Source organism: Trichoderma ghanense, assembly GCF_004382785.1.
Source record: "Trichoderma ghanense strain CCMA-1212 chromosome Unknown scaffold_16, whole genome shotgun sequence".
NCBI lineage: Eukaryota > Fungi > Ascomycota > Sordariomycetes > Hypocreales > Hypocreaceae > Trichoderma > Trichoderma ghanense.
Window position 1 is genome coordinate 395,974 of NW_027395679.1, and position 16,644 is coordinate 412,617.

A 16,644-nucleotide genomic window follows, 5' to 3' on the forward strand; every position below is an offset into this window, starting at 1 on the left:
TGGGCTGGCAGCTGTAGAGGCGCTATAACAGAGGGCGTGGGGTCTGGATTTTAGCGGGCGGGTCGTCATCAGTTCGGCTGCAGAACATCAAACACCGTCAACTTTCTTCATTCATTCAACTCGCACGCAATCAGACGCCTCACTGGGTCAGCGAGGGCTATCAATCATCTACGACGACCTCATATAGACTGCGAAGATACTCGTTATTCAAGGCTTGACGACCCGCGACCATGGATCTCCTCTCAACCATCCGCAAAACGGGCTCGCGAGGCGGCGTCAACTTCAGCTGGGACGAAGTCGCCAACTCCAGCCATCGCGAAAACTACCTCGGCCACAGCCTCAAGGCGCCAGTTGGAAGATGGGCCAAGGGCCGAGACCTGAACTGGTACGCCAAGTCAGACGCCACGCCTGCAGATTCGGCCGAGACGGACGAAGAGCGCAAGGCCAGAGAACACAAGGAAGAGCTGCGCAGGATCAAGGAGGCGGAAGAGGACGCAATGGCCAGGGCATTGGGCTTGCCGCCGCCTGTGCGGAATCCCTCCGGAGCCAATGCTGTTGAGGTTGAGCCCAAGCGACAAGTTGGACCTGCGAGCGGACCGCCGAGAGATGCTGGTCGGGACGAATCGAGGCCGGAGAGGTCGCGGCGACATGGTGATGATAGGAGAGAGCGCAGAAGACATAGGGACAGAAGCAGAAGCAGAAGCAGGAGCAGGAGCCCTGACCGGCGACGCGATAGGGACCACAGACGGCGTAGTCGTGAGCGGGCTGAAGGACGAGACGACCGCGACAAGGAACGTCGACACCGCCGAGACCGCGACAGAAGTAGGAGTCGAAGCAGAGATCGGCGAGACGATAGGAGGGGCTATGGGAAAGGCGATAGGCGCGACGAAAGGCGACATAGAGACAGGAGCAGGGAGCGATATCGATCGCGGTCGAGGGAGCACCGACGACGAAGCCCTGGGCCGGGCTCGCGCCGCGATGATTAGGTCTTGAGGATGTGTCGCTTTTCAACTTGCCGAGTAGTTTGTCATATGCAACGATACCCAATATATGCTTCATCGGACCATCAGCCAAGATCATCTGATGAGGACTTGAGTGCAAAGCGTTCACATCGATCCATCAGAGTTCATTTAAATGCATTCTATAACGGTAAAACGAAGAGAAAAAAAGCTCGCAGGCTTGTGGTAAAGCGCACCAAATCCAAGCGCATCTATATGCTGTAACCTTCTTGAGGTACTCAATTGTACTCAACTGTTGTAAAATCCACCGCTGCATGTACTCGTTCCGTTCATTCACGCCTTATTTCTTGACACCAATCTCATTGAGAAGCCTTTTCACCCGGTCGATCGTTGGCCTGTCCTGCGGCTCCAGCTCCAGCATTTCGGCTGCCACCGCGTATGCCTTCTTCAGCGCAGCACTGCCTCGCATGCAGATGGCGCCGAATGCCGCCGTGAATGAAGGGTGCTCGAGGGCAATGGAGCATGCGCAGTCGCCGTCATCACGATTGAAGCTTTCATGGAGCTCCACGTAGCCCGAGAGCCCGCTCTTCGCCACTGCAAGGATTTCCGCGAAGCAACACCCCAGCTGCCACACATCGGATCGCAGACTGCTTTCCTTCTTGGCGTGTTGTTCGGGCGCTAGGTACGCGTAGGTGCTTTTGATGAAGTTGGTTGGGCCCCCGGGCTTGTAAATCTTGCTAACGCCGACATCAGTGATGAATGCCGTAGGGAACTCGCTTGCTTCCTGGTATAAGAGGATATTGTCGGGCTTGATATCCTTGTGCTTGATACCATGGCCATGGAGATAGGCGACTGCGTCAGCCAGCTCGTACATGATTCGGTAAATGTGACGGCTGGACTGGGCCGGGTCTGGCTGGAACCAGGGACAGCTAGTCTTTCTCTTGACGTCGGAGCAGTTGAGAAACCGAAACAAAGTGTAGGGGGCCCACGGAGACATGACGAGCCGGATGACCTGGTCGTCGTCCTCGGTGCTGAAGGCCTCCACAAATCGGACTATATTCCGATGGGCGCAGACCTCCAAGATGCCAATCTCTCTTAGTATTGCGTCCCGCTGCTTGTTGGAGAAGACGTTGCGGAACGTCTTCATTGCTAGCAGCTCGCCGGTACGCTTATGGACCACCTTCTGCACTGTGCCATAGCTGCCCGAGTACGCTTCGCCAGCGGTGTCCAGGACAAATGGGGTTTCTGCAATGCTTTGATAGTTGTGGAGATATCGGGGGTTAGACAGTTCGTTGGCTCTGGTGAAAAAAGCCAAAAGCCTGGGCCTACGGCAACAACATTGTCAGTGAGAGCGTCCCCTGATACTCTACCTCCACTACCTCGTGGATAGACTTTCAACGGGTTGCAAGTAGGTCGTTCCACTTACTCCAGCTGCTGGAATTGTTTCACCGCAGTAGCTGCCGTGAGCCGAACGGCGGGGCTGTCCGGGACGAGGGCTGCAATAATCCCTTTCAGTTCTAATCCAAGCCGGATCAGTCCTTCCACCCGGCCATGGCTCGCAGGTGTGTCATTGTAAGCGCCGTTATCGAGAATGAACATGCGCGCGTATAACTCATTGATGGCGCCCTCTTGATCATCTTGTTCTGCTGTGGCGACGAAAGCCAGCAGATCCAGCGTCTCAGGGATCTGTGTACGACAGCGCCTCAAAGTTTGCCAGAGTTGTTCATCTTCGGTAGGGCCACGGCCAGATTCGGTAGCCTGAATCCTCAGCCGTGCAACGGTGGCACATAGGTTTTGGACTTGCTTGGAAGCCAGCTCAGTCAAGGGCTTCTCCAGGCTAGCGAGTTTCTTTGCCCGGATCGTGAGGCGCTTGCAAACTGGGACTAACTCGTCGAGCGCCTGGAGAAGATCGGGTTCCCTAGTGGTGGCATCGCCTTGGGTACTAGGCGTCGTCATTGTCGAGGACTTGATGGGATGATAGTACGCGGACCACACGTGCTGATACAGAATACATAAGGCGAGACTTGTGCAAGGCAACCAAGAGATGAAAGCAGGCATGGACTGGGGGAGCGTGATGAAGCAACTTGCCCAGACGCGCGTTAGAGGTATAGGCGCTGCACGCCTCGCCCAAACCGTGTCGCGACACCGAGTCACTGAACCAGCATTGCGCGTTGGAAGGTCTCTCTTACCACAGACCTCTCCTTTTAGTTAGCCATGCGGTTTCGTGAAAGTACTCGGTACTGTACTGCCGAAAGGATTCTCAGCTGGGAATAGGTCACAGATACGGCGATACTCTAGTGTTGTACTCCGGCTCAAACAAGATTTGGAGTTCCGAGCGTAATCGAAACGCACCAGCTGGCGCATGAGCTCCTCTCTCCAGCATCAGCGAATGGAGTTGCGACTCACATGCAGGTATATGGGAGAGAGATGCAAGGCATTGCATTAGACGCGACGCCCATCGCAAAATAATTTGTAAATGAAAACATTATTGCTCCGGAGCACTTCAGAGGGAGCACTTCAAGTACCTAGATTCCTTGTTTCCCCTTGACGACAGAAGAAGCAATTGCATCTTCTTGGGTCTTGCTCCCATTGGCTTTAGAGGTTAAAGATTCTGTCGCGGGAGTGAATTGAATTCTGTACGCGATCTCTAGTCTGCCTATCTATACTGTGCACATGGAGCGACACATGCAGGAGGTCGTCCAGTATTAAGCTGGTGAATTGACGGCGGGTTCATGTCAAGTTCATTGTCAACAGAGGCAGTATTGGTGCATGACCTCGAGCTCGTTCGTCGAATCGATATAGATCCATGGATGAGTTAGCAGGCTCTACTAGTGCTGTAAAGCCCCGGCCAACAATCCCGCCCACCGAGATACTGCTGGACACCGCTAAAATCTGGGCTGCCCAGCGTCACCACTCCCCTAAACCTGCCGCCTACGTTCCATTCTCGCCACCCGCGGCTCAGCAGTCGACGGAGTTGACAAGAACTAGGCGCACGTCGCGACGTCAGCTGCCAACAATCGCTTTCCATCCTCCTTCACAAACAGACGCGGGCGTGCGCATGGGCTTTTGCTTTGCTTCTGGATTCTTCTTTTGTTTGTTGCCACCGTTTATAGACTTGCCGACTCGTCATTTCTTCTGCATCTCTCCTTTGGTCTTGCTTCTAGACTTGCGCCGCCAACGATAGAGAATGCGCCGCTGAACAACAAGAACCATCCACGACCATGGCCATGGACTACTCGAGCCTGCGGGCGGCCGCCCTGCGAGACGGCGAAGACGAAGAAGCCGTCACCGTCGACACGCGCGCCCTGATAGACAAGGTCCTGGCCCGGTACTCAGGAGAGTGGACGACCCTTCGAGAGCTCATCCAGAACGCCGCCGATGCGCAGGCCACGACCGTGTCCATCAAGTGGGAGACGCACCCGTCGACGACCGTCCCCTTGCCGAGCGCGGCGTCTCGATCCGAGCTGCTGAAGCACACAATCGCCAACCACACGCTGCGGCGGCTGGTGGTCCAGAACAACGGCCAGCCGTTTACAAAGACCGACTGGGGCCGCCTCAAGAGGATCGCAGAGGGAAACCCGGACGAGACCAAGATCGGAGCGTTTGGCGTCGGCTTCTACAGCGTCTTTGCCGACTGCGAGGAGCCCTTTGTCAGCTCTGGAAGCGAGGCCATGGCGTTCTACTGGAAAGGCAACTCTCTCTTTACCAAAAAGTCACATCTGCCCGAGGACAAGTCTTCGCCGTACACCGCCTTCGTGCTAGACTATAGAAATGCGACGACGCCCATGCCGAACCTGCTGTCCGTCTGCCAGTTTCTCGCCACGAGCTTGACCTTTGTCGCGCTGGAGAAGATTGAGTTTTGGATCGATGACCACCTGATATTGTCTCTCCACAAGAAGACGTCTCCCAATGTTGACCTGGCTCTGCCTCGGGACCTGGAGGCCAGGACAAAGGAGAACATCATGAAGGTGACCAGCGTAGGTCGTACAAGCACGCAGATTGACGCGTCCTTTATGAACGTAGTTGGATGGAAGCCGCAAGCAGCAGCGTCCACCGCCAAGGCCTCGGATTCGTACGGCTCAAGCGAGGCTCCGTCTCTGAGGTCCTTCTTTGCCAGGCTCACTACGACGGCGTCCAACTCCAGTCTCCTCAAGACGAAGCAGCAGGCTGAAGAGAGCTTGGCCCAGACAAAGATTACAGAGGACGCTACCGGGCTGAACTCGGCCACGATCTTCCTCAGGGCCACCACCGCCAGCATCAAGACCCATGTCTCGGCCTCCTTTTCGGCCGAGCTTGAGCGTGCGACCAAGAAGCCCCCGCCAAAGACCACCAAAATCTCCATTCTCACGACATCATACGATGAGGCTGAGGCTTCTAAAAGCGCTTCTCCGGAGACTGGCGCCTTCGCCAAGGCCACAGACGTCTTTGCTTCCGTGCTCCCAAGCAAAAAGCCGGGTGGCCGCATCTTCATCGGATTCCCTACCATGCAGACAACAGGCGCTGGCATGCACATCTCTGCTCCGTCTGTCATCCCGACTGTCGAACGAGAGGCCATCGACTTGAACGCCCGCTGGGTTAGGACGTGGAACGTTGAGCTTCTCCGGGCAGCCGGTATCATTGCCAGAATAGCATTTGCCAATGAGATGAGCGAGCTCGACCACAGGGTTAGGCAAGCCTCCGAGGCTGGCAAGAAGATATCTGCCGAAATAGTCAACCGATTCATGCCCGAGGCCTTGCACACTCTCAAGACGTTTACCTTTGCCGATTCTACCCCGAGCAGCCAAGTCGGGCAACTGATCGAGGAGGCTTTCTGGACCTGTTTCAGGAAGGCTTCCATCGAGGTGTATTCGAGCCGAGGCGTCTTGCAGACGTCACAAGTTCGCTTGGGCTCGACCGAGCTGAGTGCCTTTGTGGACAGCATCCCAGTCGTGCCTAAGGACATGGCAGATGCGCCGTTCGTTAGAAAACTGATCGACTTTGGCCTCATCTCACACATTACTGTCACGGATGTCAAGGAGGAGCTAGAAGCCAAGGCGCTCACAAAGACCCAAGCCATCAACTTCATCAAGTGGGCGGGCAAAAAGAGCCTGACTGGCGAGATTGACGCAGGAAGCCGGGCCGCTCTCATGGACGTTGCCGTCGCCACTCTGAGCGACGAAAACGACAAGGGCGAAATCGTGGCCCTGGGCAGCATCAGCAACTATCTCAGTCTTGCAAAGATCCCCGCCAACATGCCAGTCCCGCCGACAACCATTCCCTATGCCCTCATTGTGAACATTAGTGGTTCCGAGCTGGAGGCTCTTGGATGGGAGCCCTTGGAGGTTGTACCATGGCTGCGCTTCCTCATCGAAACCGCGTCATCTAGGCCGGAAGAGGAGAGCGTAACCAGGTCGCCCAAGTTTGCCGTCTCCGTTCTAACGGTCTTGTCCAAGAATTGGGAGAACATGACCATGATCAACAGGGGCACTGTCCTGAGCCTTGTGCAGTCGACGCCAATGATACCGACCAAGCTGGGCATGAGAAAGCCCGGGGAGTCTTTCTTTGCCTCGGTCAAGCTGTTTGATGATTTGCCAGTCATCCAGGGCTGCGAAAAGGTCAAGGAGAAGTTCCTGGCGGCTCTCGGTGTTCGGAAGACGGTTGACCTCGAGACAATCTTTGCCCGTCTGCTCAATGCCTCTGGCGAGGACGGCCAGAAGAAATGGAGCCACATGGAGCTCATCAAGTACCTTGCCTCTGTCCAGAACGACATTCCTTCAGACGACCTAAAGAAGCTGAGAGAAACAAGGTTCTGTCCCGCCGAAGCTGGCCCCAAAGGCATGGAGGCCACAAAGGCCACGGCGAAGCTGTACAAGGTTTCGGAACTGTTTGAGCCCAAGGACTCGCTCCGATCTCTTCAGCTGCCCATCATCCAGTGGCCAGGCCCTCCTGGTAGCTTTCGACCGAGCAGCCCTGAAGCCAGGTTCCTGGTTGTCCTTGGCTTGCGGACTTTTCCCTCGGTTCCAGAGCTGGTGGATATGATGTCGTCGAGCGATCCGGCGTTGAGAGCTTCAGCAATGACTTACTTTATAGCCAATCATCATACCAACCGATATGCCGCCTTTGATCTCAGCGACTGTCGGAAACCCATTCTGCCGCTCCAGGGAAGCACCAAGCTGGTGACGCCGGCTGCATGCTTTACCAATGAGAGAGCAGCTGTACTTGGATTTGATATCCTGAACCGCGACCTCCACGACCACGCCAACGTACGTACGCCCTTTTTCACGATGGCTATACAAGACTAACGAGTATCAGAAATTCGGCGTTGCAAGAGACCCGCCTATAGCTGAGTGCGTGAACCGCCTGCTAGCCAGCCCTCCGCAGAACCAGCAATCCGCCGTGACTCTCTTCAGCTACTTTGCCTCTCGCATCAGCGAGCTGGGAGAGAGCAGCCTGGTCAAGCTCCGGAATGCTCCGATTATCCCGGTCAGGCGGGCCTCGGGAAAATCAGACGCCAAGCTGTCTTACATCAGTCCGTCGCGAGCATATCTTGGGACCTCTTCGACCTATGGCGACATCTTTGACTTTGTAGACTTTGGCCAGGATGGAAACGCGTTCTTGTTCAAGTGCGGCGCGAAGAGCGAACCGACCAAAGTCGAGGTTGCATATATGGCGTGTAACGAGCCAGCAAGGCTTCTCAGCGTGCTGCAAAGCCCCGAGAAGTACCTGGACCTGCTGAAATCCCTCGCCGAGGCTAGCTCGACCCTTCACCGGGACAAGGAGCTTTGGCGCAAGTTGAAGAGCTCACCCTGTCTTCTTGCTTATAAAGAGCTGGTGGCATCCAAGGGGAATGCTGCCAATGATCTGGACGAGGATGAAGCTCCCATCAAGCAATACCAGCTTGCCTCTGCCGGCCAGATCGTGGTGCTGGACGACATCATCAGCTACCGCCTCTTCAAAGAGCATCTGATATGCGCCCCCGAAGAAGATGTTCTCGAGACCTTTTACCTGAAACTCGGCGCGTCGAGGCTCAGCAGCATGGTTGAGGAGGACGTTCGCATCGGCCCTCACACAGCACGACAGCAGATGGCCGAGGCGCTTAAGAAGCATGTTCTTGAACGATCCAAGATCTTCCTCTACGAGTATGCCAACTACCGGCGCGATGCGATCAAGCATGACGCAAAGTGGCTGGAGAAGAATCTGACTGTCGAAGTGGTCCGCTCCGTGGCGCTTCGGCGTACCCTGCAGGGCCACAGGAAAACGCATACCGAGAAGCGGTCTGCGGCGGCGACATACACCAATAGATCATGGATCCTATACGTGGCTGACGAAGGAAAGCCAGACATGTACCAGGTGGGGCAAGCAATATGCCAAATGCTGCTTGACCGGCCCAATCAGCAAGCGTACCTGTTCTTTGAGCCGTTCCTCACTCTGGATCTCTACGGATTGCGATCGCGCGGATACAATGTCGACCGAATCCTTCGGGCAAAGGCAGCAGAGGCCAGGATCGCAGAGGAGGAAAGGCGCAAGGCACTAGAGGAGGAGCAAAGGCAGATCCGGGAAAGGGAGCAAAACTGGGCCCAGCAAGCGCAGGACGCGTCCAGGACGCAGCAACTCCCACAGGCAGCCGACGCGGCCAGGGAAGCTCCCAGATCTCCAAAGTCGCCCCAGCAATCGATGCCTGGCGGCTGGGACTCGACCGACGACAAGCCGCAGGATAAGACTGCAAACAACAGAAAGAGCAGGGGTCTGTTTTCGAATCTGACCCGTCGCCTTGGCTTTGATTCTCAGGATGATGACAAGGATGACTCCCGAGGCCAACTGGAGCAGTTTATGGGCGGCGGCTCCGATACCAACGGCACGCCGGGCGGCCATGGAGAGTCGCAAAAGGACGACGGGAAAGTGACGAACCCGGCCGTGGTCCAGCAGAATCTGTTGAACGCCGTCAACGCAACGCGGGCTCACGGTTCCGACAGGGTGTACGCAGAGCCTCAGGTGACCCAGGTCAAGGAGCAGGCGTCGTACTGTGACAAGACGCCGGCGCAGAACATAACCTTTGTCGCAGAAGCCTCGAACGGGATGAAGGTGTACTTGGCCAAGGCGGCCAACGTGGAGGCGGCTACGTTCCTGTCGACGAACTTCGCTGCGATCAACTTGTTTGCGTCGCTGCTGGTGGAGGTGGGCGGTGTCTACTCGCTGTCGCCAAGGGTGCTTCACATCTTTTACGACGAAGCCGGCGCGACGATTGCGTTCAACACTGGCGGCAGCATCTTTTGCAACTTTCGGTTCTTTTTGCAGCTGCATGCTGCGCAGGTGAATGCGCCAAACGGGACAGGCAGGGTCGAAGCAGGGACGTGGTGGTGGGTGGTGCTGGCCCACGAGCTGGCGCACAACTTGGTGTCGCTGCACAACTCTGACCACAGCTATTACACGTACGTCTCTCTTTCTCTTGGTTTCTGGAAACCAGTGGCTAACAATCGGGCAGTGAATCTTTTATCCAGCAGTACATGGGCAAGATGATGCTGAAGACGGCAGAGTGGACTCAGGGGGCTCGAGCATCCGTCAGGCCTCCGTCGCAATCAACACCTTTGGAGCCTCCGCCGGCATATAGAGAGGCGTGAGGGGGGTGTTGATGTTGATTATTGTCATGGTTGCATTGCACGGCGTTTTACTGATTTTTCTTCTCCTCTACCCTGCTCTTTTATGTTTGTGCTTTGCCTTAACGATAAATGAGACAGCATTGACGATGAGAGGGGGATTCTTGTGAGCTCTTAGCTTAGACGGTAATAGATGTTATCTGCATAGAGTCATACCATGGAAGGCAATTGGCAGCACACATCAACAGGACAGAATTGTCAGTCAACCTTAATAGAAAGGCTATATCCATCAAAAGATTATTTTCAAACAAAAAAAAGAAAAGAAAAAAGAAAAGAAAAAAGAAAGAAAGAGACAATTTCTAGAGCAAATATCCAGCCATTGAACTGCAGCCCATCAAGAAGCATCAATCGGCCATATACTAGTAGCACCAAGATCACATGCACAATCACGTGACACCACCCAAAAGGCCGCCCGCCCAACCTCATCACCACTCTTTGCCGATTCTCCCAAAGTTCGTGATAGCGAAACAGGTCCTCCCAAAGCTCCCTGACTCTCCCACCACGAAGGAAGCGGCTCAAATTCTCCGCTTGCGGCTGCGGAATTACGACTAAGGGAGACATTCAGTTTGTCTCAGCACCAAGTTCTTTCTTAGAGGCATTTCGAGGAAGAGGAAGTTTTCCTGCGATCAAGATGGTTCATCGAATTGCGTTTTGGAGTTGCTTCGGTATGTCTCCTCCCACGCTCTCCCAATCCCCCCCCTCCTTCTCGATCCCTCTCCAATCCCCCATCCTCACCCGCATTCCACTTCTTCTCCTCTCTAAACCCTCCCAATCAATTCCCCCTCAGCATTAAATCCCGTCGGAGATGATGGAAGCTAATACAGTGATGGGGTGCGTGCAAAAAAGGCCTCGCCGTCCGCTTCTGGCAAGTCGGCATCGAGATGCGCCCCTTCTTCAACAAGGGCTCGCTGTGGGCGTACCCCGTGTACGCGGCCGGCGGCGCCAGCTTCGGGTACTGGCTGCAGGGCGTGGACGACCGGCAGCGGGCGGTGCTGGACGAGCGCAAGAGGGCGCTGCTGGAGAAGAGGGCGAGGAAGGCCCAGCGGGATGCGGAGAGGCAGGGCGCCTGAACGGACGGGACTACGAACTTTGGGGAGCAAGGGCGAAACGAAACGAAAAAATGGGAAGAATAGAGGAGGAGGGGGGGGGGGAGCAGAATTGTATATATAGAGGTTGTGGGATTGGGCTTGAATGGGGGATGGGCTTCACCATGACCAGCGCATGGCACTTATCAAGTTCGAACGAGCCAACCGAGACGCATTGAAAGAGAGATTTAAAACCACAAAATACTTCACAATGACTCACTGATTGGACTACCGGTCATTTTACTTCGTTTCTTCCAATTTCTAGCTACGCAAAGTCCACTACAGCTCCTCCAGCTTCCGCAAAATAGCAGGCACCGACTTGGCCGAGCAGATGCCCAGCTCCGTCACGACGGCCGAGATGGACTTGTCCCTCGTCGTGTCAAACAGCAGCCGAAACTCCTCGTCCGTGTTGCGCTCCGGATCAATCTCGTTGTAGGTGAGCGAGTCTATCGACACCCGCTCGGTGAAGTTGATGGTCTCGCACAGGGCCGTGACGCGCATGCCGAGGTCGAAGGCGGCGGTGGCGACGTCGCAGGTTCCCGCGCGGGCGTACATGGCGCCGTTGCTGAACATGCCCTCGGCGGCGACGAGCACCGTCGTCGCCTCCTGGAGGTTGGTGCGCAGGGCGCCAAGGTCGGGCGCGTAGGCGACGGGGATGCCGGCGGCGGCGAGCGTTTTTGCGTGGGCGAGGCCGACGCGCTCAAAGGGGTCGTCGACGAGTATGACCTTGAAGCGCTTGCCGTCGGCGCGGGCGCGCAGCAGGGCGCGCTCGACGAGGTGGTGGTGGGCGTAGATGAGGATGACGTCGTCGCCGTTGGGGGAGATCATGTCGGCGGCGGTGCTGACTATGACGACGTCGGCGAGGGTGATGCGCTCGTGGATGAAGCTGTCGATGGCCTCGCACAGCAGCTTCTTGGCGTCCGAGTCGGCCATGTCAATGTCAATCTTGCTGATCTGCAGCTTGAGCCAGCGGATGGCGTTGCCCATGGAGAAGCACATGGGGCGGCATGCCGTCAGGTAGACGATTTGCGGGTTGAGGACGTGGGAGGTGAAGTGTCGGGAGAGCGTGGTGCCGTGGGGGGTTGTATATGAATCGATGACCTTGTTCAAACATCAGATGTGCCCTCAGTAACCGGATAGTCATAGTTCCATCATACCTTTTTGAACGCCAGCAGAGTCGCCTCTAGCCGCGTGGTGCTATCACTGATGGCCATGGTGCTCATCTGCTGGCCCAGCAGCAGCACCGCCGGGTGGACGTCCTTGTCCGCATGGGTCAGGTGGACGCCCTTGGCCATGGCCAGATGGCTGAAGCACTCGGGCACCGAAGGCTTCGCCTCCTTGGGCGCGGGCATCGGCGCGGCGGATCGCGGAGCCGCCGCCTTTCCTCCATGCTGGTTCCCTGCCTGCTGTCCGTCCTGCTTGGGCTTCGGCTTGCCGCCCTTTGCGCCGTCCCCGGCCTGGCCCGGCGCGCTGGCCGGAGGCTGTGGCTGTGAGACTTTGGCTGCCGCTCTCCTCGCTGCTTTTTCCTCCTTGGCCTTCTTCTTCAGCTCGGCGTTGGAGAGCTTCTTCTCGCCGGCGCCCTCGGCTGGTGCTGCGGCGGCGGATTTGGTCTGGTCTTTGGAGCCCTTCTTCTGGTCCTGGGCTTGGTCCTTCTTTTCTGCGGGAGCCTCGCTTTTCGGCGCAGGCTGGCCTCCTTCTGCTGCCATCGGATGGTTGTGTGCGTGCGACGTCGGGGTGGAATTGAGGCAGAGGGAGAGCGGAGGAGAGTATCGCCAGAGAGGCGGGAGTCGTCGTCGGAGAGGCAAGCTTTTGTCGCAATAATCGCCGCCGACTCGAGCTGCTGAATACTGAGGATGATTTCGCCGCAAGGCCCGTCCTTGGAGGTTCCAGCTGGGAAGAAACAAACACCGTCTGAAGAATGCAAAAGTGCGTCAGTCCGTCAAATGGCTTGTGAAGGTTCAAGGTGGGGTCTCTCGTCGTTTGAGTCACTGCAAAATAATCGAAGTGGGAAACGATGCCCCGCGCTAAAGATTTGGAGAGGCTGAAGGCAGTTTGTTTGCGGACGATGGATTACGGCGAAAGACTGTGGGCGGACAAGCAGTCAGACAGTTGAAATCATGGGGTATGGATAGCTTGGGGAATTATTTGTAGATTTTAAAGAGTCTCAAAGAGTCTCAAATAGGCGGTTGAAGCTCTATTTCGCGGACTCGCGGATTGGAATCATGGGGAAAGCTCTAGACATGATGCTACAGCTTCACCAGGTCAAAACAAGACGCGACTCGACCTCATTTTCTCAGCTGGGATGTTCAGTCACAAGCTGCTGCAAGGCTACGCAGCTGACAGCTCCAACGAACACCTTCACAGCAAACCGATCAAGAACGCCCACCGGAATCAAATCCTCCATCATTCAGTCAATGACGCGTCTTTCCCTCGTCTTCACGATCCTTTCCATAGCATCACCATATCCACCTCCCCCTAGAATCCTTCTTCACGCCAGCCCACCAGGGACCAACCGCAATGAAAGAAAAGAGAAAACTCCTCGAAAGCGAGCTTGTAAAGGGTTCCAAATATTCCCTGGCCGGGCGAACCCAGCCAGGAGTGGTCAGTGTATAGTTTTCAACTAGCAAAATTCCTCTCTCAGCTTATCGCTTCACGGAGAAGGAAAACGCCCGTGCACTTGGATGGGGAAAGGAAAAAGGAGAAGAAAAGGCGAAAGAAGGGCGGGAGGGCAGACGAGGTTTTATAGGCAAGGTGTGGGGCGGGAGTGAGTCAGCGGTTAGGTAAGCAGTTACGGGTACAGAATTGGTGTAGTGGTGAATTGAGCTCAAGGCTGGTGCAGGCAACTGCTCATGTTGCTCAGCCAAACAGGCAGAAGCTGTATAAGGTACCTCTAGAGGTAATGAGCAACAATTGAGGGCTTGATATGAAGAAACGAGGAGGGCGATGATCAAAAAATATGTCTGATGTCTAGATAGTCGGCTGATATGTTTGATGCTATCATTGCTCAGCAATGTCTCTCGGTTCTTGAGGGTTGGTGATGTGTACCTCGCATTACATACGTATCTCGTAGCTGGGATGCTTCAGAATCTTGGTTGACTCACCAAGAGACGCCGATTCCGGGTTCACCACAAGACATAACTCGCAGGCAGAATAGTCCTTTGAATCCTCATGGATATATACTTCAGCAATTGCAAAAGGATAGAAATAATACAGAATTGCATATTGTCATCTCCTACACAGAACCTCGGATTTGACTCGTAGCTCCTCTACACCCGAGCAGAATTTATAGCTCCCGCCCAGCTCAAACCTCCCCCAACAACATCGAAACCACCACCGCCCAAGATGCTCAGGTTCAAGCGCGCCTATTCCACCGGCCTCGCCAGCGCCATCCCGCCGGCCAAGCTCAAGTACGTGCCCTCGTCCGGCACCTACCCCAAGGGCTTCCTGGCCTCGGGCGTCCTGGTCGGCGTCAAGCCCGGCAACACCACCAAGCCGGACCTGGCCCTCGTCACCTCGGACCGGCCGGCGTCGGCGGCCGCCGTCTTCACCAAGAACAAGTTCCAGGCGGCGCCCGTCACCTTCAGCCGCGGCATCCTCAAGAGCAGGGCCAATGCCGGCCTGCGCAGCGTCATTGTCAACTCGGGCAACGCCAACGCCGTGACCGGTGTCGGAGGCCTGGAGGATGCGGCGAGCATGGCGCGGACGACGGACCAGAGGGTCGGCAGCGACGACTCGACGCTGGTGATGAGCACGGGAGTCATTGGGCAGAGGTCAGTGCAAATTATATACAGGTCAATTGCTATGACTTACTCCTCCTAGGCTTCCCATCCAGAAGATTGTGGACCACATCCCCATGGCCTACCACCAGGCCGGCGACTCCCACCGGCACTGGCTGGACTGCGCCAAGGCCATCTGCACCACAGACACCTTCCCCAAGCTCATGTCGAGGACCTTTTCGCTGCCCTCGTCCCCCGGCGTCGAGTACCGCATCGCGGGCATGACCAAGGGCGCCGGCATGATGGCCCCGAACCTGGCCACCATGCTCACCATCCTGGCCACCGACGCCCCCATCGCCCCGGCCCTGATGAACCCGCTGCTCAAGTACTCCGTCGACCGCTCCTTCAACGCGCTGACCATTGACGGCGACACGTCGACCAACGACACCGTCGCGCTGCTGGCCAACGGGGCTGCTGGCGGAACCGAGATTTCGTCGGAGCAGTCTGCCGACTACGAGGCCTTCCGCGACCTCCTGACTGATTTCTCTGCCGAGCTGGCTAAGTACCTCGTGCGTGATGGCGAGGGCGCTACAAAGTTTGTCACGATCCGTGTCGTCGATGGAGCTTCTGAGGCTGCGTCCCGCGAGATTGCCCGTGCTATTGCCCGCTCGCCGCTGGTCAAGACGGCCTTGTACGGCAAGGATGCCAACTGGGGCCGTATCCTGTGCGCCGCTGGATATGCCTTGATTTCTCCTCCCGGACAGCCCGTGAACGACGTTCCTGAGATTATTCCCGAGCGGACGAGCGTGTCGTTTGTTCCTACCGATGGCTCGGCGGAGCTGAAGCTGTTGGTGAATGGAGAGCCGGAGAATGTGGATGAGAAGCGGGCGAGCGAGATTCTCGAGATGGAGGACTTGGAGATTCTTGTGAGGCTGGGCACGGGTGATAAGAGCATCGTTCACTGGACGTGTGACTTTAGCCACGATTATGTGACGATTAACGGAGACTACAGGACGTGAAGAGGCTGTATGAGAAAAATGTATATATAGGGGCAATAAAACGGTGTTTGGCTGTACGCATATAGTAGATTGGGTATCCAAATGATTTCTATTCATATCGCAATGGAGATTGCCATCCAAAGCTCGTCTCGTATAGCCCGAGATATCCAACCGCACCTCATCAGGGGGGCCAATGCCCAACAAATACTCCAAACTCCATCCACTGCGACATCTTTTTCGTTCTATAACCCATTCACACTCTTTTTCTTTCTGCTCTCCTCTTTCTCTCTCCCCTCATTTCGTTCTTTACGCACTCAGCGTCCCCTTGGTGCTGGGAACCTCTCCCTCCTTGCCCGCAACCCTCGTCGTCGCCATCCGGATCGCCACAGCCAGCGCCTTGAACGCGCTCTCCGCCCTGTGGTGGTCGTTGTCGCCCCTCAGGCAGTCGACGTGCAGCGTCACGCGCGCGGCCTGCGCAAAGCTCTGCAGGCAGTGCGGGATCATCTCCGTGCTCAGCTGGCCCAGGAACTCGCGCTTGAGGCCCAGGTCGACGACGGAGTAGGGGCGGTTGGACAGGTCGACGACGGCGCGCGAGAGGGCCTCGTCGAGGGGGCAGTAGGCGTAGCCGAAGCGGGCGACGCCGCTGAGGGTGCCCATGGCCTTGGCGAAGGCGTCGCCGATTGCGATGCAGCAGTCTTCGGCGGTGTGGTGGTCGTCAACTGTTTGAGGACGTCGATTAGCTAGGTCCTCGTCGCAAAGACGGTCATATATCGCAGAGATCCGACAGAGACGCACTATAAGTATCGCCCTTGCAGTTGAGCGCCATGCTCCAGCCGGCGTGCTTGGCTAGCGCGTGCAGCATGTGGTCGAGGAAGCCGATGCCCGTGTTGATGGCAATCACCTGCGACGCGCTCGACTGCGAGGCGTGCGGGCTGGTGATGTCGAGCAGTCGGGGGTCGGCATCCTTGGGCAGCTGGCCGCCGTCGATGCTAAGGGCGATCTGGATAGACGTTTCCTTAGTGTCGCGGGCGAGGGCGGCGGCGCGGACGGGGAGGGAGGAGGCCATTGTTGTGAGCGGCTTGGTGGTGATGCGATTGGGGAGTTGAGTCGTGATGGAATCAAGTGGTGGGATAATACTTCTTGGGCGTTGAAGAGTCGCAAACCTGACTCGCTCCTGTATCGGACTCGGTGGAGTTTCTTCATGGATTTTTTTTCCATTCTTCGCCGCTGGCCTGTTGCCCAGGGAATGAGGG

At 56.4% G+C, this 16,644-nt stretch overlaps 7 protein-coding genes across 7 annotated transcripts; 4 read left to right on the forward strand and 3 right to left on the reverse strand.

Moving 5' to 3' along the window:
- Positions 1-230: 230 nt before the first annotated feature.
- On the forward strand, positions 231-993 carry CCMA1212_009407 (uncharacterized protein; the record flags this gene model as incomplete). Its single annotated transcript, XM_073706491.1, has 2 exons — positions 231-578; positions 667-993. The coding sequence occupies 2 exons, from the start codon at positions 231-233 to the stop codon at positions 991-993; spliced, it is 675 nt and encodes a 224-aa protein (XP_073555027.1).
- A 306-nt stretch (positions 994-1,299) lies between these two features.
- CCMA1212_009408 (Cell division control protein) lies at positions 1,300-2,915 on the reverse strand (the record flags this gene model as incomplete). The annotated part of the gene is made up of 2 exons (XM_073706492.1): positions 1,300-2,284; positions 2,386-2,915. The coding sequence occupies 2 exons, from the start codon at positions 2,913-2,915 to the stop codon at positions 1,300-1,302; spliced, it is 1,515 nt and encodes a 504-aa protein (XP_073555023.1).
- A 1,265-nt stretch (positions 2,916-4,180) lies between these two features.
- On the forward strand, positions 4,181-9,556 carry CCMA1212_009409 (uncharacterized protein; the record flags this gene model as incomplete). Its single annotated transcript, XM_073706493.1, has 3 exons — positions 4,181-7,201; positions 7,251-9,367; positions 9,421-9,556. The coding sequence occupies 3 exons, from the start codon at positions 4,181-4,183 to the stop codon at positions 9,554-9,556; spliced, it is 5,274 nt and encodes a 1,757-aa protein (XP_073555022.1).
- A 917-nt stretch (positions 9,557-10,473) lies between these two features.
- On the forward strand, positions 10,474-10,662 carry CCMA1212_009410 (uncharacterized protein; the record flags this gene model as incomplete). The annotated part of the gene is made up of 1 exon (XM_073706494.1): positions 10,474-10,662. One exon carries the CDS (start codon positions 10,474-10,476, stop codon positions 10,660-10,662), a length of 189 nt encoding a protein of 62 aa, XP_073555114.1.
- Positions 10,663-10,956: 294 nt separating this feature from the next.
- Positions 10,957-12,383, reverse strand: CCMA1212_009411 (putative translation initiation factor eIF-2B subunit delta; the record flags this gene model as incomplete). The annotated part of the gene is made up of 2 exons (XM_073706495.1): positions 10,957-11,778; positions 11,835-12,383. 2 exons carry the CDS (start codon positions 12,381-12,383, stop codon positions 10,957-10,959), a joined length of 1,371 nt encoding a protein of 456 aa, XP_073555115.1.
- A 1,636-nt stretch (positions 12,384-14,019) lies between these two features.
- Positions 14,020-15,412, forward strand: CCMA1212_009412 (Arginine biosynthesis bifunctional protein ArgJ; the record flags this gene model as incomplete). Its single annotated transcript, XM_073706496.1, has 2 exons — positions 14,020-14,447; positions 14,497-15,412. 2 exons carry the CDS (start codon positions 14,020-14,022, stop codon positions 15,410-15,412), a joined length of 1,344 nt encoding a protein of 447 aa, XP_073555116.1.
- A 285-nt stretch (positions 15,413-15,697) lies between these two features.
- On the reverse strand, positions 15,698-16,527 carry CCMA1212_009413 (Imidazoleglycerol-phosphate dehydratase; the record flags this gene model as incomplete). Its single annotated transcript, XM_073706497.1, has 2 exons — positions 16,187-16,527; positions 15,698-16,110 (listed from the first exon to the last, which is right to left on the reverse strand). The coding sequence occupies exons 1-2, from the start codon at positions 16,455-16,457 to the stop codon at positions 15,698-15,700; spliced, it is 684 nt and encodes a 227-aa protein (XP_073555117.1). The 5' UTR covers positions 16,458-16,527.
- Between the last annotated feature and the right edge of the window lie 117 nt (positions 16,528-16,644).